Here is a 24464-nt window from a genome sequence, read left to right as displayed (position 1 = left end):
TTTATTTCTGGCTTTTTGATAGCTCATTGAAGATAATAGTCTCATGGAGATTCCTGCCTAGGGTTGTTTTTTATTTTTATTTTTTGCCAGTTCTGGGCTTGAACTTGTGGCCTGAGCACTATCCTCGGGTTTCTCAAAGCTAGTGCTCTACCACTTGAGCATTAGCATCACTTCTGGCTTTTTCTGGATATGTGGTACTGAGGAATTGAACCCAGGTCTTTGTACATGGTACAAAACACTCTATCACTAGGCCAAACTCCCAGCCCCCAGGGTTGCTTTGTACTGCAGTCCTCAGATCTTAAGTTGCTAGGAGTACTGGCATGAACCACCAGATCCTGGCTTCTTACTTCTTCACAAAATTGATCTCAAACTGTGATCCTCTTGACTCTGCCTCCTGAATAGCTGGGATTATAGGCATGAGCCACTGTTCCAAACCTCATCTAAACTCTTAATTGACATATGCTAAACTTATATAATTTAAACCTGGACTTTGCTATCTGCACTAACTTCAAACCATGATCATCTAGGTCTTATCCTCCTTAGTAACTATGTTGATAGGTGTGAGCTATTGTGCAAGAATTTGTATTAATGACTTACAATTGGTTATACTAGATTTGTTTCTCTAAGAATGTAAAATTACTCAGTTATTCAGTTTGTAAATATATGAGCTACCACTATGGGTATATCATTGTTGTAGTTCTATAAGAGATGTGTATTAAGGATTAGATTTAGTCCTTCCTAGAATGAACATTATTTCAATCTGGGGGAGAAGTACAGACATGTAAATGAATTTTGTGTCTGGAGTCTTTTAATAAATATTGAACTATGTTAAGCATAATCAAAACTATAGTTTTGTATTACTGATTATTACTATAATCTTTAGGCTGTTTTTTTGGTTGTTGGTTTTTTTGTTTTCTGGTAGTAGGACTTGAACTCCGCCTGGGTGCTGTTACTGAGCTCTTCAGCTCAAGGCTACCACCCTACCACTTGAGTCACAGCCCCACTTCTAATTTTCTAGAGGTTAATTGGAGATAAGAGTCTCATGTTCTTTATGTTCTTTAGTGCCCAGGCTGGCTTTGAACTGTGATCCTCAAATCTCAACCCCCTGAGTTGCTAGGATTATAGGTGTAAGCCACCGAGCCTGGCTTGTTTTATTATTTTTTCTTGCTTAATCAGGTAGCTGTTAATTAATGTTTAATCTCTCTTTCAAATACAGGCTTAGTAGAACATGGTCGTAACTGGGCAGCAATTGCCAAAATGGTGGGAACTAAAAGTGAAGCTCAGTGTAAAAATTTCTATTTTAACTATAAAAGGCGACACAATCTTGACAACCTTTTGCAGCAACATAAACAGAAAGTGAGTATATTCGAGGTGGTAAGTATTCATAATTTTTTTTTTTTTTAAACTTGAGAGTGCTTTTGAGCTGCAGAGTATGTTTGTGTTAAATGAGACCCAGTATCATTGTGTAACCTAGGTTAGCTTTGACCTCAAGGTCTTCCTGTGTAAGTCTCCCAAGTGGTAGGATTATAACCATCAGCAACGGATACTTTTACTTATGTGTTTAACTGTAAGAAGTAAGCTTGTTTCAAAGGCTAGAGGTATGACTAAATGGTAGAATGCCTGCCTACCAAGTGCTAGGTTAGGTTCTGAGTTCAATCCCCAGTACTCCCCCTAAAAATGTTCCAATTTTTCTATGTGAGTTGACTCTTTACCCTTTGTACTGCCTTTGAAGTAAAACTTACATTTTTCATAGTAATTCAGCACATTTTAATTATTATTTGGTAAAATATAAGCATTTTGGTATTTATTGAACATGTTTGTGGAATTGTATTGATTATATTGACAATTACCAAAACACAATTCACTCAGGTTTGAAGCAGGGAGATCATAATTTGAGGTCTGTTCGAGTTACATATGAGGTGTTGAAGTAAAAGAAATATAAATAAAGTTGGGCGCAGTGGCTCACGCCTGTAATTCTGCTCAGGAGGTTGGGATCTGAGTATCAAGGTCCAAAGCTAGCCTGGGCACAAAAGGACCTGAGATTCTTATCATCAATTAACCTCTAGAAAATGGGAAGTGGGGCTTGACTCAAGGGTAGGGTGGTAGCCTTGAGCTGAAGAGCTTGGAGACAAACCCAAGCCCAGCGGTAGGGCAGTAGCCTTGAGCTGAAAAGCTCAGGGACAGTGTCCAGGCCGAGTTCAAGCCCCATGACCCACCCCCCAAAATAAATAAAAACTAAAAATTCAAACCACTATTTCAAGAGAAATCCTATGGAATAAAAAGTCAGGAGTCATAAGATTATTGAAACTTCCTAAACAAAGTTGTAGTGTAGAGGGTTTAAAAATTCTGTTAGTTTTTAATCTCATAGAAATAAAAAAAAAAATCAGCCAGCAGTGGCTCACACCTGAAATCCTAGCTGTTCAGGAGGCTGAGATCTGAGGATCAAGGTTCAAAGTTCAAAGCCAGCCCAGGCACAAAAGGACCTGAGACTCTTATCTCTAATGGTTAGAAAATTAGAAGTGAGGCTTGACTCAAGAGTAGGGTGGTAGCCTTGAGCTGAAGAGCTTAGGAACAGTGCCCAGGCCGAGTTCAAGCTCCATGACCCACCGAAAAAAGAATCCCCCCCCCCCAAAACAGTATAATACATAACACAGAATATAACAATAAAAGACCAAAAAATAATAAGATGTAATTCACTTTTTCCACTGTATTGATATTTGCATTGATGATGTTCAAAGGCAGAAATGAGCATCAATCCTTTTAGGGCACCATAGGTGCTGCACTCAACACATTCTGAATCTGAGTGTTTAAGAATTTTTTAATGGCCTATTCTACTGCTACCTGGCATGCACAAGACCTTGAGTTCAATTTCATCAACCCTAAAAAGCAAAGTATGAGTTTTATTTCTAATGTCCATGATGGAGTTAGAATTTTGCTAAATATTGAGAAAATCTTTTTACTTTGAGTATATGTCCTTTTGTTTTTTCCTGTATTGGGATGATATGTGAAGTGCTCGGACCCCAGGATTGGCAAAAAAAATAAAATAAAACTGAGGTTTCTGGGTCATGCACTAAGGTTGTGCATGATTGTTGTCATAGCTACATAGGAAGTGTAACTAGTAAGAATGTGATCTAGGCTGGCTTGTGCAAGAAGATCTTTTATTAGAAAAATAGTGATAAGTGTTAGGGCTCAAGAGGTAATATGCCCATCTCACAAGCACAAAGCCTTTAGTTAAATGCTAGTACTGCCCAAAAAGGTAAAGAAGGCTGAGAGTTTGGCTTAGTGGTAGAGTGCTTGCCTAGCATTCACAAAAACCTAGGTTAGATTCCTCGGTACCACATATATAGAAAAGCCAGAAGTGGTACTGGCTCATGGCAGAGCACTAGCCTTGAAGAAAAAGCCCAAGGACAGTTCTGAGCCCCTGAGTTCAAGCTCCAGGACTGGCCAAAAAAATAAAAAGAAAAAAAAGCCATGGGCTTGCCTAGCATGCATGAAGACCTGGGTCTGATTCCTCAGTACCACATACATAGAAAAAGCCAGAAATGGTGCTGTGGCTCAAGTGGTAGAGCCCTAGCCTTGAGCAATGCCCAGGGACAGTGCTCAGGCCCTGAATGTAAGCCCCAGGACTGGCCAAAAAAAACAGAAGAAAAAGAAGGTACATTACCAAAAATAGGGGAGGATATCGCAGCTTCAAAAAAGTTTAGATGTAACTTAAGAAAAAAAAAGTGGGATTTGAATGAGGGCTTCATATTTGTTTGTAAAGTGTTCTGCCCTTTTTTTACATAGGGTTTCACATTTTTGTTCAGGCTAGCCTGCACATCCATCCTCCTAATGTGAACCGCTTGTGTAGTAAAATTGCTGGGGTGTGCCACCATGCCTGTCCTTTATGTAAACTTATGGTACATTTCTACAACTGTTTTGGGACACCTAGCCTTCTTCTGCAAAAAGTTTGTGTCATTGTGCTATATTATTTCAGTAATGAAATGGCTTAATTGTTTTCCTTATAGTTAGGTAATTCTGAAATAGCTGCACATTGTGTGCTTTTTTTTAGACATCAAGGAAACCTCGTGAAGAAAGGGATGTATCTCAGTGTGAAAGTGTTGCTTCCACTGTTTCTGCTCAGGAGGATGAAGACATTGAAGCCTCTAATGAAGAAGAAAATCAGGAAGATAGTGAAGGTATCTCAAAATCTTAAACTTAGTTGTGACTTCTGACATCCCAAATGTAATGTTTAATTTTTTTGTTCATTGAAGAAATAGTCTATCAGTGTTTTTATGGCATAGACTTTGAACTCAAAACATACTCCATTGACCAACAAATATTTATATAGTACTTAAGGTGGTTCAGATACTACAACCAGAAAAGCTTGAAAATGATGGTCCTGCTTCAAACACCAAGTACCAACATGAATAATATGTTTGCCTATCATTGCTGAATTTAATTTTTCAGTTATTATATTTTGTATTCTTATTGATGTTATACTTTTAAATTACTATTAATTGAAATTTACATATATCATCTTTATGCTTTCATGATTTCATATTTTTACCATGTAAATATATAATATTTGTGCTTTCATCTGACAAGAATTAAGACTCTAGAAGGTCCAGTAGAAGCTAAGCTACTAAAGGAATAACAAATCCTTTTGTCTCTTAAGCAAACCAACTTACACTTTTTTGAAAAAGTAAGTATTTCCTTAAGTGTTAATGAAAAAAGACATTAATTTATTTCAAATTATATTACTATTAACATTTTAACAGCTTTCTTTTGCAAATTGTTTCTGATGTAAGAATTCCCATAAAGTTCTTAACAGCCATTTATATATTACAAATGTGTTCGTGTCTCATTTGCTTTTTATTTTACTTTTGGATTACCAGAATTTAAATTGTGAGTTTAATTAGTGCTGTTAATCTTCTTTATTTTTGGAAAGGATCTTACTATATAGTACTGACTGAATCCTGAGTACTAGAATTATAGATTATACATATATCTTGCTGAGCTTTGAATGGTTTGTCTTTTGTAAGCTTTTAAATTTTATGTAAACTCGGGAAGCCCTCCACCCTCTAGTTGGAGAAATGTTAGATTTTTATCTCATTAATCTATTTAGAGACAGGATTTCTTAGTTTAAGCTGGCCTGGAATTTCCTTTATAGTCAGGGAGGCCTGAAATTCAGAAACCTCCTGCACTCAAACTCAGACTCTTTTAAGTGCTAAGATTACAGGTGTGTGGTGTGTCATTTTGTCTTTTACTAACTTTTTCCCTTAACTTTTTTTTTTTTAATAATTATCTTTTTTGGTCAGTTGTGGGGCTTGAACTCTGGGCCTGGGCACTGTCCGTGAGAGCCACAGCGCCACTTCCAGTTTTCTGGTAGTTAATTGGAGATAAGAGTCTCATAGACTTTTTAGTGCTTGGGTTGGCTTTGTACTGAAGTCTTCAGATCTCAGCCTCCTAAGTAGCTAGAATTGCTAGAATTACCGGCATGAGCCACCATGCCCAGGTCTTTTTTTTTTTTTTTTTTTGCAGGTAGGTGTTGGTTGTAGGGCTTGAACTCTGAACTCTTGAATTTCTGTGTATTACTCCCTAAAATACTTTTGGCAGTGTTACTATTCATGATTAGAATAGCTAAATCAGTAAGAATACTACTTTACCATAATTTAAATATAACATTTTTTATATAGTATATACTTATACAAAATAGATAACTATGATGTGAGTACTGGTGGCTTATGCCTATAATCAGAGCTACTGAGGAAATTGAGATCTGCAGATCATAGTTCAAAGCCTATTTGACAGGAAAGTCTAGCTTTAGTTACCACTAAAGCTAGAAATGGAGCTGTGGCTTAACCTCTGGAACAGTGCCAAAGGCCCTGGGTTCAAGCACCACCCCCACCTCCCAAAAAAGAAAAAGATATGTATACATTTGCATTTCTAGTATGTATTCTTTGTTTTTGATTTTTAAATCTTTAATTTTTTTATTGTTACCATAAAGGTGATTTCAGAGTGGTTACAGTTATACAAGTCAGGTATGGAGTACATTTTTAGAATTATCTTAGAGTAGTTGCACAAAGGAGTTGCCATTTACAAAGGTGTTTATGAATGCAATGCATCTTTTATCATTCTCACTCGTCCCTCCTAACTTGCCCCTTCTCTTACTTATTTTGTAGGATATAGATTGAGTTTGTGACTGCATTCTCTCCTCCCTTTTCCCCCTTTACCTTTTCCCCCTTTACCATTTTCCCCTTGACCTTATCTCAACCCCATTCAAGTATTGTTTCCTGAAGTTTATTTTGTTGAGCTTTGACTTCACCTTTCTAAGGAATTTGAATTTTCCTTGAATCTATCCTACTTTACTTAATACATTTTTATATACTCGCATACCCTCCCCCCCAATGCATTTACTTATGTGGTTATAAACTAATTCTGGCTTCTGCATGTGAGGGTAAACCAATCTTTTTCTGGCCCTGGCTTAACTCAGTTTTTTCCAGGTTATACCATTTTTGTGCAAGTAATAAAATATTATGTACTTTTTCAAATCTATTTTAAGCTGAAAGAAAACAAAATTGGCATTTTAAAATAATCAAGAGGATTGATACTTGAGTTTCAACTCTGGGCCTTACTAGCTCTGCACTTGAACCCCAGTCTTTTTTGTTGTGCAGGTACCCAGGCTTGAACTGAGGGCCTCATTCTCTCGCTTGTCTCTAATTTTTTTTTTTTTTTTTTTTTTTTTTGCCAGTCCTGGGGCTTCAGTTCAGTCCTGGGTACTGTCCTTGGGCTTTCTCAAGGCTAGCACTTGAGCTGCAGTACTACTTCCAGCTTTTTTGTGTGTATGTGGTATCGAAGAATTGAACCTAGGGCTTTATGCATGCTAGGGGAGCACTTTACCACTAGGCTATGATCCTGACCTCTAATTTATTTTTATTTTTATTTTTATTTTTTTTAAGAGGGCAGGTTATTTATTTATTTATTTATTTATTTATTTATTTATTTTTGCCAGTTCTGGGCTTGGGCTCAGGGCTTGAGCACTGTCCTTGGACTTTCTCAAGGCTAGAGCTCTACCACTTGAGAGTCAGCACCACTTCCGGCTGTTTTCTATGTATGTGGTACCGAGGAATCGAACCCGGGTCTTTGTGCATGCTAGGCAAGCACTCTACCACTAGGCCAAACTCCCAGCCCTCTAATTTATTTTTTTAAATTGTTGTTGTCAAGGTGAGTTACAGAGGACTTAATTACATTAAGTTAGGTAAAGAGTATATTTCTTTTGGGAGGTGGGGTCGGTTGTGGGGATTGGGCTCTGGGCCTGGCCTTTGTCCCTAGCTCTTTAGCTCAAGGCTACGTACGGCTCCTATCCCTTGAGCCTCGGCGCCATTTCTGGTTTTCTAATGGTTAATTGGAGGTAAGAGTCTCACAAACTTTAGTGCCCGGGTTGGCTTTGAACTGTGATCCTCAGATCTCAGCCTCCTAAGTAGCTAGGATTATAGGCGTGAGTCACCACGCCCAGCTAAGAGTACATTTCTTTTTAGAGAGTGTCACTCCTTCCCTCGATTGCTTGGCTTTTTTGCTCAAAAGTGCTCTACCACTTGAGCCATACTTCCACTTACTGCTTTTTTGCTGGTTAATTAGAGATCAGAGTGTCATAGAGTTTTTTTCCCTAGCTGACTTTGAACCTCAGTCCTCAATTCTCAGTCTCCTGAGGAGCTAGAAGTACAGGCATGAGCCCTTAGAGAGAAGGGAAAAATAGAGTGAGAATGGAGAAAGGGAGACAGGGATTCTTTTGGTCTATCTAGATGAAGATGTCAAAATACAGTTATAAAGTGGTACAAACAATTTAGGGAGGAAGCCGAGCTGTGACTTAAGTGGTAGAGAGGTAGCCTTGAGCTGAAGAGCTCAGGGACAGTGCCCAGGCCCAGAGTTCAAACTCCACAACTGACCAAAAAAAAAGAAAAACAGAAACAGAAACAAAAAATTAAAGGGAAAGACCTCTCTCACCACAAACAAACCTGTGAAATAGTCTGGAGCCTTGTCCAATGTGGTAATAACCACATGTGGTTATTGTGTTTTAGATTTTGAAGACAATACAGTGGAACTTAAAATATCTGGTATCTAATTTTTTTATATTGGTTATATTGAAATGCCTCTATTTCTGATGTAAATAACATTTTGGGTTAAGCAAACAGATTGTTATAGTTTTACCTTTCTTGGTGTCTAAAATTTTAATTTACAGACGTAGTTTACATTGTATTTCTGCTGGATACTGTTCTCTCATACCATCTCTTTTGGTTAAGAAGAAAAGTACAGAAAGAAGCTTATAGAAATACATGAAAACACTACTTTTGCTGGGAATGTTTTTTGCTTAGTTTTGTTCTTTTTCACATTTCAAAATAAAGTATTTTTAGACATCCAAAGCTTTTTCACTTTTGATTTCAGAAATTCAAGGCAATTTCATCTTTTACTTTCATGCTCACAGGAAACTTTAACGTTCCCCATACCTGTAAATACTTCAGTGAAGTCATCAAAGGAGCATAATTCATCCTAAACCACCACTTTCAAGCATGGTTCTGTCACCACCTGAAACATGTTCATTATTAGATTTTTATGCTATATCATTATCTTTAAGGTGCTGAAAATAGTTCTGATACAGAAAGTGCTCCTTCTCCTTCACCAGTTGAAACTGTCAAGCCCAGTGAAGACAGCAATGAAAATGCTGCTTCCCGAGGAAACACCGAACCTGTGGCTGAGCTCGAGTCCATCACTGACCAGGCACCCGGTGCATCTCCCTCCTCAGCAGTTCCAAGTACAAAGCCAGCTGAGAGTGAAAGTGTGGAGATCCAGGCGACTGACAGCACCAGTGTTGAGACAACGGAGCCGATGGATGTGGACCACCAGGAGTGTGGTGCTGAAGCAGGTTCTGTTCCCGATCCCCCAACCACTACCAAAGCAGACTCTGTGGATATTGAAATGAGGCTGCCAGACAGCAGTGCATCTAAAGGTGAAGGAGATACCAAAGAAACAGACTTGGAGAGAGCCAGTGAGAAGACAGAGCCTAGAGATGAAGATCTGGTGGTGGGTCAGCAGATAAGTGCCCAAAGGTCTGAGCCCCAGTCAGACAATGATTCTAGTGCCACATGCAGTGCTGATGAAGATGTGGATGGAGAGCCTGAGAGACAGAGGTGAGACTTGTACACCTTCCATTTTTGGCTGGCTATTAGCTAAGTCACAATGTTAGCCAGGCCCAGAATTCAAGCCCTATCACAGACCTCCCTACTCCTTTCCCCGAAAAAAAAAAATTATAGGAATACATACTAAAGTGTTTTTAGTATCCTTATGTTTTCTATTCCTTAAAAGAAGTAGAATTGCACCAGGTGCGGTGGCTCACACTTGTAATCCTAGCTACTCAGGAGGCTGACATCTGAGGATTGCAGTTCAAAGCCAGCCTGGGCACTAAAGTCTGTGAGACTCTTATCTTCAATTAAGCACCAGAAAACTGGAATTGGTGCTGTGGCTAAAAGGGTAAGGCGGTAGCTGTGAGCTGAAGAGCTCAGGGACAGTGACCAGGCCCAAAGTTCAAGTCCCACAACTGACCAAAAAAGAATTACCTCCAGTCAGTAGATGTTGGATTGGTGCAAATTCTAGAAGGGGAGTAGATTAAAATAGTATTTAGTGGCTTGGAATTTGGCCTGCTGGTAGGGTGCTTGCCTAGCTTATAGTAAGACACGAGTTCAATTCCTAAGTACCATATATATAGAAAAAGCTGGAAATGGTGCTGTGGCTCAAGTGGCAGAGCTCTAACCGTGAGAAAGCCCAAAAGACAGGGCTTAGGCCCAGAATTAAAGCCTCAGGACTGGCCAAAAAAAAAAAAAAAAAAGGCATTTAATGAAAAAAAAATTTTAATTAAAAAAAAATGAATAAAGCAGCTACTCACCAGATGTCAATTGTCAAATTCTATTCATATTTTTCCTTGTATGTATGGTTATCCTGGTGATACTGTCAGTCCACAATCAATAGATTCTAAATTTCAATACATGATACTAGAAAAATAAATTTGGCAGTGACAGCTCTTGAGCTATAGTCAAATTTTGGATTTCAATAGTCTTTTCTAAAAGAACTTTTTAATGGAAACATCTTATTTGAAAATATGAATTATCCATGTTCTGTGTTTATTTTGGTAATTGTACGTGGGAAAAATTAGATGACAGCAATTTTTTTTTTGGGTGGGTTATGGGGCTTGAACTCGGCCTGGGCACACTGTCCCTGAGCTCTTCATCTCAAGGCTACCACTCTACCCTTGAGCGAAGCCCCACTTTGTTTTCTAGAGGTTAATTGGAGATAAGAGTCTCAAGTCCTTTTGTGCATGGGCTGGCTTTGAACCTTGATCCTCAGAGCTCAGCCTCCTGAGTAGGATTACAGGTTTGAGCCACTGTGCCTGGCTGATGGCAGCAATTTTGAAGACTGAGTATCCTATGAGAAGAATATGACAGTAGTTTTGAAAGTTAAGTAATTGCTTGTGTGTAGATCAGTGATGAAGTGCTTCCCAAGCAGGCACAAGGACCTGAGTTTTAAGCAACACAAACAAAACAAAAAGCAAAGACATGTTAGTTTCTGAATGACGGTCCAAAATCACTTTCAATTTCTTGAACCTTTAGTATCATTTTTTTTAATGAAATATATGAATCATTTTCATACATTCGAATTCTCTTGCCAGTTCATATGCTTTAAAATATTTTTACTTTTCTTAGTTACTGATAACATTGAAAAATATGAGCATGCCTGTGTGACATGTTACTAGTGCACATTTTCCCCATGTTCATGCAGGAGATCCCTAAACTTGCAATGGGGCAGAGTAAACCAGGTGTGGAATGTTAGTTGTAAGGGACTGTGTGAGCAGAGAAACTGTTTCCATATGGAAGCTGCTATGTGTGAAAGCTGGTTCTGCTGTTCTTCCCATTTTCATGAGAAGTTAGAAATTTATAATTTGAGGTAATCCCCTCCCTTTTTTTTGGCCAGTCTTGGGCCTTGAACTCAGGGCCTGGGCATTGTCCTTGGGCTTTCTCAAGGCTAGGGCTCTACCACTTGAGCCACGGCACCATTTCAGACTTTTTTCTATGCATGTGATACTGAGGAATTGAACCCAGGTCTTCATGTATGCGAGGCAAGCACTCTACCACTAGGCTAAACTCCTGGCATAGTCTCCCATTTTTAAAATGCCAATGGCTTGTATTCTGTTTTTCAGCAAGACATACTGAATCACGTAACTACTTTTAACCTAAGTTGTTAATACATTAGTGTTAAATTAAGAGTGAGTATTTTGCATTGGCTTTTGTTCACACTTGTTATGTTTGTTAGATATAATTAAAATCAGATAAATTTCAATTTGTGAGTCAGTGTTGTTTCTTCATTTGAAAAATTAGCATTCCAAGTTCCTTTTTTATTGTTATTTTTAATTAATTTTTAAGGAGTTTTACAAAGGAGGTATAATTTTGTAAGTTAGTATAAGTACAATCCTTGGGCATTTTTACACCTTTCCTTTGCTTTCCCCCATTTTCCCTTCCCTTCTTGACCCACAGGTTACGTATATCATTTTTCAACATAGTATACATTGAATGCAATTACTGCATTTGCTCATCCTACTTTCTTATATTTCTATGCCTTTCTTTCCTTCCCTCAAAGAAAAACAAAAGCAACATAGCCTCCCCTACTCTCCACCCCCCCAATATGTTTCCAATTTTTGGAATGTGTTTGGATAAAAAGCACATGAAGTGTTGAGAGAAGTTACATCTTTGGATTCTTCCTCTTTGAATACCCTCATTAGTCAGTTTATTTGTATGTAAATACATACAACCCTAAATAAGTTTAGGTTTTTTTTTTTTTTTTTTTTTTTTTTTGTCAGTCCTGGGGCTTGAACTCCAGGCCTGAGCACTGTCCTTGGGCTTTCTCAAGGCTAGAGCCCTACCACTTTAGCCATGGAAGCACTTCTGGCTTTTTCTATATATGTGGTACTGAGGAATTGAACCTGGGTCTTGGTATATGCCAGGCGAGCACTGTACCATTAGCCAAACTCCTGGACATTTTATTGTATTTTATATCTAGTTTCCACATAGGAGAGGAAACACAGGCCATTGGACTCTGAGCTTAGCTTATTTCACTTAATATGATTTGTTCTATGTCCATATCCCTGAAAATGACATCATATTTTTTCTCATGGATGAAGAAAAATTCCTATTTGTTTATTTTTGCCAGTCCTGGATCTTGCACTCAAGGCCTGAGTAATGTCCTTGGACACTTTTTGCTCAAGACTAGCACTCTGCCACTTGAGCCACAGCACCATTTCTGGCTTTTTCTGTATATGTGGTTCCAGGGAATTAAACCCAGGGCTCCGTGCATGCTGGGCAAGCATGCCACCACTAGGCCACACTCCCAGCTCCGAGTAAAATTCTTTTATGTACACGTACCACAATTTTTTTTTTGCTCGTGGTGGGGCTTGAACTCAGGGCCTGAACACTGTCCTTGGACCTTTCTCAAGGCTAGAGCTCTACCACTTGAGCCACAGTACCACTTCCAGCTTTTTTCTATGTATGTGGTACCGAGGAATCGAACACCAGTCTTCGTGCATGCTATAGCAAGCACTTTACCACTAGGCCATAATCCTGGCCCATGTACCACATTTTCTTGATCCCTTCATCTATTGTAGGGCATTTCTGCTGTTTCTATAACTTGGGTTTTGTGAATAGTAAAGCAGCGAACATAGATGTGCAAGTGCCTACTGATTTGTAATATTCTGGGTATATACCCAAGAGTAGTATGGCTGGATCATAGCGTAGTCATATTTAGTCACGAGTGGTTGTGCTATTTACACTCCCAACAGTGCAGTAGGGTTCCTTTTCTCCCACATTCCTGCCAGCATGTTCCATTTTTATTTTTAACTTAAGTAGTTCTTAGGATTGCATGTACTAGGCAATGCTGTACCACTAAACTACACTCTGATCCTGTTCATATCTTATAAAAGTTAATGTGATAGGGGCCGGGAGTTTGGCCTAGTGGTAGAGTGCTTGCCTAGCATGCACGAAGACCCTGGATTGATTCCTCAGTACCCCACATACATAGAAAAAAGCCAGAAGTGGTGCTGAGGCTCAAGTGTTAGAGCTCTAACCTTGAGAAAATCCAAGGACAGTGCTTAGACCCTGAGCTCAAGCCCAGGACTGTCAAAAAAAAAAAAAGTTAATGTGGTAGACACATGAGTGTGTATGGACATACTAACTTAAGAGAAAGTATGATTTTACATTCCAGTATATTTTTTATTTAAGTATATTTAATAATAAGCATTTTATCTTTTTTTCCCCAATTACAGAATATTTCCTATGGATGCAAAGCCTTCATTGTTAAATCCCACTGGATCTATACTAGTCTCATCCCCAATAAAACCAAATCCATTGGACCTGCCACAGCTTCAGCATCGAGCTGCTGTTATCCCACCCATGGTGAGCTTTCATTGCAAGAATGTAAAGTTGAAGTACAAAAACCGTATTTTTATTCTCCTTTAATTTGTTCTTGATCGTTTAAAAAATTATAAAAACATAATATGACATTAACTATCTTAACTATGTTAAGTAGATAGTTCATTAGTTTAGAATATATTTATGTTGTTGGAAAACTGAACTCTAGAACTTCCCTCATCCAAATTTGAAAGTGTGCGTTAAAAAAAAAACATTTGCAACTTTGTCTAGTCATTAGTAATCACCATTCTTCTATTGTTTCTTTAAATTTGACTTCTTTAGATATCTCTAACCTGTTCTGAAAATAACCATGTAGTGTTTTAACCATTCTTAAAGATTACTTTGATTGAAACGTGTTAAGTCTGGGTATCTGTGGCTCATATCTATAATCCTAATTCTCTGGAGATTGAGATCTGAGGATTGCAGTTCAAAGCCAGCCCTGGCAGGGAAGTCTATAAGATAATTATCTCTAACAAGCAAGCCAGAAGTGGAACTGTGGATCAAGTGGTAGAGAGCCAACCTGAACACAAAAGCTCAGGGACAGTTTAACTGCCAGGAGGGGTGCAAAAAAATAAACAACAAGACATACTGAAGTAATCAGTTAGTAACATGGCAGATGTAAGTTAGTTTTTTTGGTGTGGGGAGGAGGGTAGCAGATGGTAATGACTATACTTAATCCATTGGTGCATTGCTGGTTGGTTTTCTTCTTGCAGGTTTCCTGTACCCCCTGTAATATGCCAATTGGAACTCCTGTGAGTGGCTATGCTCTCTACCAGCGACATATTAAGGCAATGCATGAATCAGCACTCCTGGAGGAACAGCGGCAGAGGCAAGAACAGATAGATTTGGAATGTAGAAGTTCTACAAGCCCCTGTGGCACTTCCAAGAGTCCAAACAGAGAGTGGGAAGGTAGGCAAATGGACCTATGACCACAAAGAACAGTTCAGAATACAAACTACTAAACCAAAGGTAGCGTCCTTTGTGCTTTGTAAGTTGTCTGCATTTCAGGACTTCAGTTACACTAATATTATTGACAACTAAAACTGCTAGAACAAAGCAGTATGTGAGGTTTCTGAAGTCATCTTTATGCCAAACACTTTGTAAACTTTATGTTCTACTTAGCTGAATTTTCAGATTGAGTGGGAAGTGTTAAGTCTTGGCAGCAGATCACTCACTACAGTGTAATCCTTACTCTGACATGTTGGGAGACAACTTGTACGTAGTTGCTTGTCCTATTCTGGCTGTTGTTAGCTGGCTGAGCAACCATGAGCACCTAACCTTTCCTAGCTTTTATGAGCATAATAATACATACCCACCTTACTGGGTTGGAAATTCAAAAGGAACACACATTCAGTACTGTTATAACCAGTGACTCAGCATTGATGTATAAGCTATTACCCTAATTAGCATATTAGTTTGTTCATATTATAGCTAATATTGAAGTACCTGCCATCATTGTTGTTTTACTTATTTCCAGTGTTAGATTAGAGTTAGTATACATTGTTGATGTATAATTCAATTTTGCTGTTTAATAAGTTTTGGTATGGTTAAGGAGAATTAGGTCATATATTGTTTGATACTTAACTTTGAGCTATTTATTTGTCCCAATAGCATAATATGCTTAGAATATAAGAATACTAAAATCATGGATGATTCAAATAATGTGATCAGCTTTAAAATGGCACACACACATCCAAGTCCACTTAATGTAAAATAGGGGACAGTGGAATTTAACTGATATGTTCTGGCTCATCTCCTGCCCAAATCACACCACTAATGAGTTAATACTTACACAAAAGATAGACTCTTATGCTACACTTTTAAATATAAGTTCATTGGTGTTTCTTTTGTCTGTTTGTGTGTGTGGAGGAGGGGATTCTTGGGGCTTGAACTCGGCCTGGGCACTGTCCCTGAGCTCTTTAGCTCAAGGCTACCACCCTACCCCTGGGCCTGGGTGTTGTCCCTGAGCTCTTCAGCTCAAGGCTACTGCCCTACCCTTGAGCCAAGCCCCATTTCCAGTTTTCTAGAGGTCAATTGGAGATAAGAGTCTCAAGTCCTTTTGTGCCTGGGCTGGCTTTGAACCTTTGATCCTCAGATCTCAGCCTCCTGAGTAGCTAGGATTATAGGAGTGAGCCACTGCACCTGGCCAGAAATACTTTTATCACTACATATATATGTCTGCCAATACATATGCTTTGGTTGTCCTGGAGATTTAATGAATTTAAGGTTTTGTGCATGCTGCAAAAGTGCTATATCATTGAGCCTTGTCCTTAGCCTTCAGAGGTGTTTGTCTTTTGAGTATCCCAGTTACGGTGTGTTTTTGTTGTTTGTTTGTTTAGTTGTTTTTTTAATAGAGAATGAGAAATTACAGAATTAAAGTGCCGATCTATTTCTTTCCTTTTTTTTTTTTTTTGGTTGGTAGTAGGGCTTGAACTTTGGGTCTGGGTATTGTCCCTGAGTTCTTCAGCTCTTCAAGGCTACTACTCTATCACTTGAGCCATAGCGCCACTGCTAGTTTTCTGGTGGTTAATTGGAGATAAGAGTCTCACAGACTTCAGTGCCCTGGCTGGCTTTGAACCATGATCCTTAATGGGAGATGTGTCTTGTGGATATTCCTGCCTTGGCTGGCTTGAAACTATGATCTAATTATAAGTAGGAGCCACCATCATAATCCTTACAAATAAACTTTAATTGTACTTTAATGGCATTAAGAGCTTCATAGTTTAGTTCGAGATAACTCCATAAAGTGGAGCAATCACGTTGTACTAAAGGTCAAGTTTTGTGTAATTTACTTAGTTGACTTTAATAATTTATTTAACAAATACCTGAAGTCTGTCCTTGAAATCCTAACTATTCTGTAGTTTAGTGCGTCTTCCAAATAAGTTTACCGCGAACAGCTAAGTTGCTTGTACATAGAAAAGGTGATAATTAAAATGCAAGTTCATCTAATTATTTATAAAATTTTAGGAATAGCAAGAAAGTAAGTTTATGTGCAAAATACCATCAGATACTGGTACAGTCCATCTGAATATTAGCACCACCATTAAAATAATTAGGGCTATGTATTTTATTTTTCCTCTCTGGGTCCTATTTTAAAAGTACCAGGGGTCTGGGAGCATGACTTAATGGAAGAGTGCTTGCCTAGCATGCATCAAGCTCTGGTTTCGATTCCCCAGTTTGATGAATACAGAAAAAGCTGGAAGTGCTGCTAATGGCTGAAGTGGTAGAGTTCTAGTCTTGAGTGCCCAGGCCCTGAGTTCAAGCTTCAGAACTGGTACAGAGACACAGACACACACGCACATGCACATAGAGTACCAGGTTGCCAGGTGCCGGTGACTCTCGTTAGTAATCCTAGTTACTAAGGATGCTGAGATATGAGGATCTTAGTTTGAAGCCAGCCTAAACAGAAAAGTCCCTATGAGACTCTTACCTCCAGTTAAGAATTCTAAAACTGGAGTGGTGCTGTGGCTTAAATGGTAGAGTGTTAACCTTGAGCACAAGGAGGCTCAGGGACAGTGCCCAGGCCCTGAGTTCAAGCCCCCAAACTGACCCCGCCCCTCCTCCCCCAAAAAAGTATTATCAGGCAACACTTTTTAACTGTCTCAAAGTGAATGGTATAGTTATTGTAAATGTACCCTTTAATCTTAAATCTTTTCCTCCTCTGTAAGAAAAAAACTTTTTTTTTTTTTTAAGGAAAAAACAACTTAGTGAATTGCTTTACTTTCAACTAACAGTCACATGAATTGACCCTATTTTATTGATTAACTTTCAGGGAAGAAACTCACATTTATTTGGCCTGTGAATAGTTCAAATTGAAGTTCTAATGTAACTTCAGCAAAATCTGTCCAGTCAGAGTAAAGAGTTTTTGCTTTTGTATAGGTGACCCTATTTCATTTTGTGTTTTCTTTAATACACTTTTCTAGCTTTAATTTAAATAGCTATAAGTATATCACATCCATGTGTTAAAAAGATTTACTAATGTGACTAGCAAATTTTTCTACTTAATTTATAAGCTTGCTGAAATGGTAAAAAATCAAGCTGTAAAGTTTTACTGTTACATCATGCCAAATTTTGATGGGTAATCTAGTGTCTCCTCCCTCTAGTCTTTCAGTTAAATACTGTTGCCTTGTGGGTGAGAGCTCAGAGTCTGGAATCACCTTTTTTTAAAAAGTCCCTTATCTGGACAGTTAGGTGTGATTCTTCTGATCCTTAATACCCTCATTTATAAAATGCTGTAAATCTCACTGGTAGTGTGAGGGCAAATGAGATAATTCATGGAAGGCACAGTGGCCAGCACTTGAAAATTAGTATTACTGTTTCTGATTTCTAAAAATAGCTTTTTGTAATTTGAGATACATAGCAAATCCTTATTTGACAGCAACTACAGAACTTTCTGTGAAATTTGAGATGTTCCTCTTTGCCAGGATACCCACTATTAAATAATATAAGACAGTAAGGAAAACATAAGTTTACATGTGTGAAAGGAAATGTTAGTACCAGTATTCATAAATTTAACACAAGTTCATGAGCATTCCAGTGATACTTTGTTTGGGGAGGAAGGATTCAAAATGAGTTTGAATATAAAATTTATCTGTAAGAATAAATGGATCAGACTAGGGAAACAAAATGTAATAAGATGAATGGAAAATTGCTTTGACAGACTTTGAGATGCTTCATATATTAAGTGGTTAGACATAGATTTTTCCTTATGCTTTTCTGATTTTCAAAAATGGCTACTGTATGTCAGTTTCATTTAAAAAAAGAGAAATTATCTGGGCATGGTGATATACACTTGTCATCTCAGCAGAGGCAGAAAGGGAGCATCTTCAGTTCCAGGTCACCCTGGGCTATATAGCAAGATCCTGTTTCAAATTTTTAAAAAAGGAATTAATATGATTGTATTTCTGACATGCCTTTTAAATATCCAGAAAAATTTATCTTATATTGAGATGATTCATTTTATTTAATTATTTGTTTGTTTGTTTATTTATTGCTAGTCCTGGGGCTTGAACTCAGGGCCTGGGCACTGTCCTTGGACACTTTTAACTCTAGGCTAGTGCTCTGCCACTTGTGCCACAGCACTACTTCTGGCTTTTTCTGAGTATGTGGTACTGAGGTATCAAACCCAGGACTTTGTGCATACTAGGTGAGCTAGCTATGCTCCTGGCCCAATTTTTATTTTAATTGCAGATATAGCTTTAAAAGTTTGTAGCTTGGTGCTAGTGGCTCATGTTTTTAATCTTTGCTACTCAGGAGGCTGAGGATCATGGTTCAAAGCCAGCCTAGGCAGGAAATTCCATGACATATTTATCTCCACTTGACTATCAGAAAGCTGGAAGTGGCACTGTGGCTCAAAGTCATTGAGTGCTAGCCTTGAGCAAAAGAGCTCAGGAATAGTACCCCCTCTCTTGAGTTAAAGCTCCACACTTACCCCCCACCCTCCAAAAAAATAAATAAAAAGAAGAAAAACTTCTGTAGGATTTTTGACCTACATTTTTTTGTAAAAGGTGTCTTCTGTTTCTTGTTTACTTTAAGCTGTTAGCATCAGCAGGTTAATTGTAGGAATTGAAATCCTTACAATGCTGAGCTCTAATTCTGGCTAAACTTCAGTTCACAGAACCACTTGTTAGTCTGATGTTTGCTTGTTGTAATTTTTCTGTATGTTAAAATACTTGAATCTCCTTCAGGAATAATTTTTGTCCTTTATAGGAAAGAGCTGTAACTGATTTTTTGAGGGTTTTATTAGTTCATAGTGGTATTAGACACATTGAGATTCATAGGATTTCTTAATTTCTTGAATGGGTTGACTTCTCCCCAGACCTTTTAAGCCTTGTTATAAGCATATAGACGGATCTGCCCCCTGGATGGTTGGGGGCTTGGTCCTTTCACACTTACTATTTTAATATGGGGTTCTTCCCTTATTTTGATAACTTTAACTTTCATAGGAAAATCAGTCGCCTATATGCCTTATGCTGAGGTCACACGTGCTCTAGAACAGGAAGCACAGATGCACAGTACCGCAGCAAGGTCAGCCTCACCGTGTAGGCTCTCTCCAAGAGAAGTCAGTAAAGCCGCTCCACAGCCTGATAGGAGTACAGCCCGCTATAGTGTCCCGCCAGGTAAATATCACCCCTCTGTGCAGTGGCCACCAGCCATTCCCCACAGATGTTCCACATGGGTGGTTTAATCTCATGAATAAAGTGTTCTTCCAAGACATGTCCTTCCTAATCTCAAAATGATGTTCTTGTTTCTCTACATCCCATTGTCACTTTTACTCAGTTCAGATTTCATTGGGCCACTGGGAAATTTTGTGTTCACACATTTATACTATGACATTGACTGGATTTTCTTTTTAAAGCATATCTACTTTGTAAACATATTGACAAATCACCCCTCAGAAATTTGAGTGTGCTGTGAGAGCCAGAAATCAGTAACTGTTTCTCAATCTATGCCAGCTGCACAGAGGCTTTGCAGTAGAGAGCCAGGCCTGTGTAGTCTGTGAAGCAACAACCAGCATCTGTTCTGCAGAAGCGACCTTTTCCTCACCTGCATTGTGAGATCCAAAGGGCAATGGTCATAGAAAAAATAATGCAAGATTGATGCTTGCCTCTGCTTGAGCAGAAATCGTTGGTGTGAAGCATCAGCTTGAGCTCTGGTTTGAAAGGAAGTTAAAAAGTTCAACCTCACAAATACCATGTGAGACATAAAGATTTAAGTCACAGAGATTTTCAAAATTCAAATGCTCATCCTTGGTTTCATCTCACACAGTTGGTTAGGAGTGATTGAAATAGGTAGCCTATGGCAAACTAAGAAATTAACTCAATTAAATCGTATTTTCCTTTTTTAAAAGTCCTCCAACCTGCTCCACATCAAGTGATAACTAATCTCCCTGAAGGGGTTCGACTTCCAACAACTCGACCAACCAGGCCACCCCCTCCTCTCATCCCATCATCTAAAACCACAGTGGCTTCAGAAAAACCATCCTTTATAATGGGAGGCTCCATCTCACAGGTAAAATGATTTTCTTCATGGCAGACGTCTGTTGAATACTGCTTCAGTATTCAGACTTTTCCCTCCTCACACTAATGTTAGTGTAATAATAAATAATTGGAACATACAGAAACTTTGAATTATCTCCCGAAATTGAGTGGTCTGATTGATCAGAGGCACATTATTATGTAGCATGGAGTAGATTAAAATAGAGTTCCTTCATGTAGTAGACTAATTGGTGACTGTTTTAAAGGCTGTAAATATTGAACTGTAGGTGACTGACATTTTTATTTTCTGAAAAGAGATTTTTTTTTCAAACTGAGGTATGGTCCTTTCAGTAATTTGTTTAGTTTTGGCTCAGATGCACAACCAGTAGTCATACCCTTGTCTAGTTACTGAACAGTCCCATGTTTTCAGAAAGTTAGTGCTTATCCCTTCTTCAGCATTTTACCTTCCCATTCATTGAAATAAGCAATTTTACGCTCTATTGTCATTACCTTGCCTTTTCTTGATCTTCATATGAATCATGCTTTTTTAAAAAATCGGTAGTGGGACTTGAACTCAGGGCCTGAGCTCTTTCACCCAAGGATAATGTTTTACTACTTGTTGATTTTGAGTAGTTAATTGAAGATAAGAGTCTTAATCTGAGATCTTCAGATTTCAGCCTCCTCAGTAGCTGGGATTACAGTTGTGCACATTCTTGAATGAGGCTCTTTGAGGATGTTTCATTTCACTAGTATAATTTTCTAAATGTGGAATTGCTATGTATATGTATGTTTTACTGTACAGTGTTCCAGAGTTGTCCTATAGTTTTATACCATCAGTAGCAGCATATAGACCAAGACTTCTAGTAAATCCATTTTTCTACTTGCTATTCTTATATTTTAGATATACTTAGTCGATTTATAGTAATATTTTATTGTACTTGTTTTTTTATTTACAGCAAATTATGGTAAGCATTTTTTCATGTCTCTGTTGATCATTCTACTATGGACATTCTGACTAGTATTTGAACACCTATAATCTGAGTATCAGAATTCCTTCAAAATAAAAAATGCTTTGAGCATCATTGTGTCTTTACAAGTGGAGAATACTATACCTGACCTCATATAACAGATTTCACTCAAAATGCAAATGGACTCAAAATATTGAATAAGTTTTTTCAGGCTATGTATGTAAGGTATATATGAAACAAATGAATTTCATATTTATAATTGAGTACCATGTCTAAGATACTTTATTAGGTAATATGTAAATACTCAACTATTTACAAAAATCCAAAAACTGAAATCCTTTTGGTTCTAAGCATTTCATATAGGAATACTTAAATTTATTGTCTGATTTTCTATTTTCATTGAATCTTCTTGTTATGGTTGAAAATTCTTTTCTAGATATTTGCATTGTAACTTCTCTATTTGTGACTTGTTTTTACTTGAGAAGTATTAATATTTGTGGAAGTCTGTATTTTTTCCTACATTTAGTTCTTTTTGCTGAGAAATCTGCAAGATCATAAAAGACCATCCTGTAATTCTTAATGCAAGTAATCTGTGCTGCACATTTTTTGGCTTTAAAAACAATCATTCTTGGGCTGGGAGTTTGGCCTACCAGTAAAGTGCTTGCCTTGCGTGCACGAAGACCGGGGTATGATTCCTCAATACCAAAAAGCTGGAAATGGTGCTATGTCTCAAGTGGTAGAGCTTTAGCCTTGTGATAGCCCAAGGACAGAGCTCAGGCCCTAAGTTCAAGTTCCAGGACTGCCCCCCCCCCCCAAAAAAAAAAATACTCAAATTTGGGTGGGGTGGCATTTTTTTTTTTTTTTTTTGCCAGTCCTGTGGCGCTGTCCTTGGACACTTTTTGCTCAAGGCTAGTACTCTGCCATCTGAGCCACAGCACCACTTCTGGCTTTTTCTGAGTATGTGATACCAAGGAATCAAACCCAGGGCTTCCTTCATGCATGCTAGGTGAACACAATACCACTAGGCTACACTGATGGCCTATTTTTTTTTTCTTAACAAATGCGAATATTGGCTTTTTAACTTGATATACCGAAAACACAGTACTTAATATTTAAAAATGGTTTTTTAGGGAACACCAGGCACTTACCTGACTTCTCATAATCAGACTTCATATCAAGAAACAGCTAAACCCTCAGTGGGCTCTATCTCTCTCGGACTGCCACGGCAGCAGGACTCTACCAAACCAGGTCAGTGAGTTAGCATGGTCAAATGCATCTGCGTTTGTGGTATTGCAATAGTAATTCAGTACTTGATCCTTCATATTTCCCTTGCTTTTGTCCACAGCTGCTTTGCCCTATATCAAACAGGAAGAATTTTCTCCACGAAGCCAGAACTCGCAACCTGAGGGTTTATTGGTCAGGGCCCAACATGAAGGTGTGGTCAGAGGTAAAACTGTACACATATGTTGTTGAGCTTTATCCACCACCAAACTTACATAGATATATATGTGTATATCTCTCTGTGTGCAGATGTTTGTATGGATATATGGCTTTCAAACGATAGGCTTTAATTTCTAAATTTAGGTTCTCTTTTCATGGAAAAATGATTTTAAGCCTTTTAAATTTGTCCAGTTGAGTAGCTCATTGGTAGAGTGCTTGTCTAATAGTGGCAAAGTCCCAGCTTCCATCTCCAGCATCTAAAAGATGCATACAGTTCAATATTTCAATAGGACTTTAGACATTTGCTTAATAAAACAAATTTTTTTTCTTTACTACTATTTCCCCCTCTTTCTTCTTTTACTGGATAGGGTCTGTATTCTTTTTGAAGGGGGGCAAAGATGAGAGGTATAATTGATTAATGATTTTATTTTTACTCAGGTACCACAGGAGCCATCCAAGAAGGAAGTATAACTCGGGGAACTCCAACCAGCAAAATTTCAGTGGAGAATATCCAGTCCCTAAGGGGCTCTATCACTCAGGTTAATTAGTTAATTATCTCTAAAATAATATTAGTTAAGAAAAAAATTAAAATCTTTTAAGCCTAAAGGTTTGACTATTCTAGCAATATTACTTTTTTAGTTCATTGTTCTGGTTATAGAAGTGTGTTTCAGTGGTAAGAAACCACAATTGACAAACTATTTGCAAAACAATCATTTTAACTACAAGCTAAATTTTCTGTACTGGGATTCTTTTTTCATTCTGGCAGAAGAAATATGCTGCAATCGATGCAGCTCTGTTCTCTTGTCAAGGCTTTTATTATGTTCAGGTGAAATAGAAGTTAAGAAAAAATTATTAAATACAGGCTTGCTTTTGTACTTGTGAAAAGCTGGTCTATAATCTCTTGTGAGCTACCTTGTTAGAATATATGCTGAATGAGGATTGAGGTGATGTGACAAAAGGTTAAGTATATTCAATTTGGGCCAAATGAAAAATATTTTCCTCAGATGTTAAAATGAATTTGAAAACAATATATTCCATATCCTTGCTTGTGTACTGTACCAGGACTTAAAACTCCTGGCCCAGTGCTCTTGCTTTTTGCTCATAGTTGATACTGTACCACTTGAAGCATGTCTCTAGTTCTGGCTTTTTGCTGGTTAATTGAAAAGTCTCAGGGATTTGTCTGTCATGCTGATTTCAAACCTCAAGGTTATAGACATGAACCACTGGTACTTGGCTACATATCTTCTTTAATTTTGTAGGTGTGGAAATGTGCTATGTTTTGGCATAATGACTTTTTTTTTTTTTTTTTTGCCACTTCTTATCTTGCTCCTTTTTGCTATGACAGTGGTTCTCAAAAGTATGGTCTGAAGATTTACTGAAAGCAAAACCCCTAGGGGTGGGTGCCAGCTTATTTGTTTGCTTGAGCCGTCTGTGAATTCTGTGTAGGTCTTGCAAATGAGTGTGATCTGTATATCAAAGAATTAGTATCATTTGGGAGTTTGATGGGGAAATTCAGAATGTAGTCTTGACTCCAGACTTTATGAATATAAGTTAAAATCCCCATTTTAACAAGATTACCTACTGATTGTTCT

The 24464-nt window shown here is 38.0% G+C and overlaps 1 protein-coding gene across 25 annotated transcripts in view; it reads left to right on the top strand.

The window, feature by feature from the left end:
• The window catches only part of Ncor1 (nuclear receptor corepressor 1), a 129965-nt gene that overhangs the window by 67911 nt on the left and 37590 nt on the right, over positions 1–24464 (top strand). For 12 of the 25 annotated variants that reach the window (XM_090349473.1, XM_090349480.1, XM_090349479.1 and 9 more), the window contains 10 exons: positions 1217–1374; positions 4052–4178; positions 8615–9167; positions 13343–13472; positions 14201–14396; positions 19433–19606; positions 20338–20498; positions 22563–22680; positions 22778–22879; positions 23311–23411. In XM_090349473.1, the coding sequence (XP_090205599.1) occupies positions 1217–1374; positions 4052–4178; positions 8615–9167; positions 13343–13472; positions 14201–14396; positions 19433–19606; positions 20338–20498; positions 22563–22680; positions 22778–22879; positions 23311–23411 (1820 nt within the window). The remainder of the gene's footprint in view (positions 1–1216; positions 1375–4051; positions 4179–8614; positions 9168–13342; positions 13473–14200; positions 14397–19432; positions 19607–20337; positions 20499–22562; positions 22681–22777; positions 22880–23310; positions 23412–24464) is intronic. The other 13 variants (XM_090349496.1, XM_090349490.1, XM_090349489.1 and 10 more) reach the window with 5 other exon arrangements.

This window comes from Megascapheus bottae, chromosome 17 (genome assembly GCF_031878675.1).
Source record: "Megascapheus bottae isolate mThoBot1 chromosome 17, mThoBot2.hap1, whole genome shotgun sequence".
Classification (NCBI taxonomy): Eukaryota; Metazoa; Chordata; class Mammalia; order Rodentia; family Geomyidae; genus Megascapheus; species Megascapheus bottae.
The sequence above is the reverse complement of the archived record's forward strand: the minus strand, read 5'-3'. Positions and strand labels throughout refer to the sequence as shown.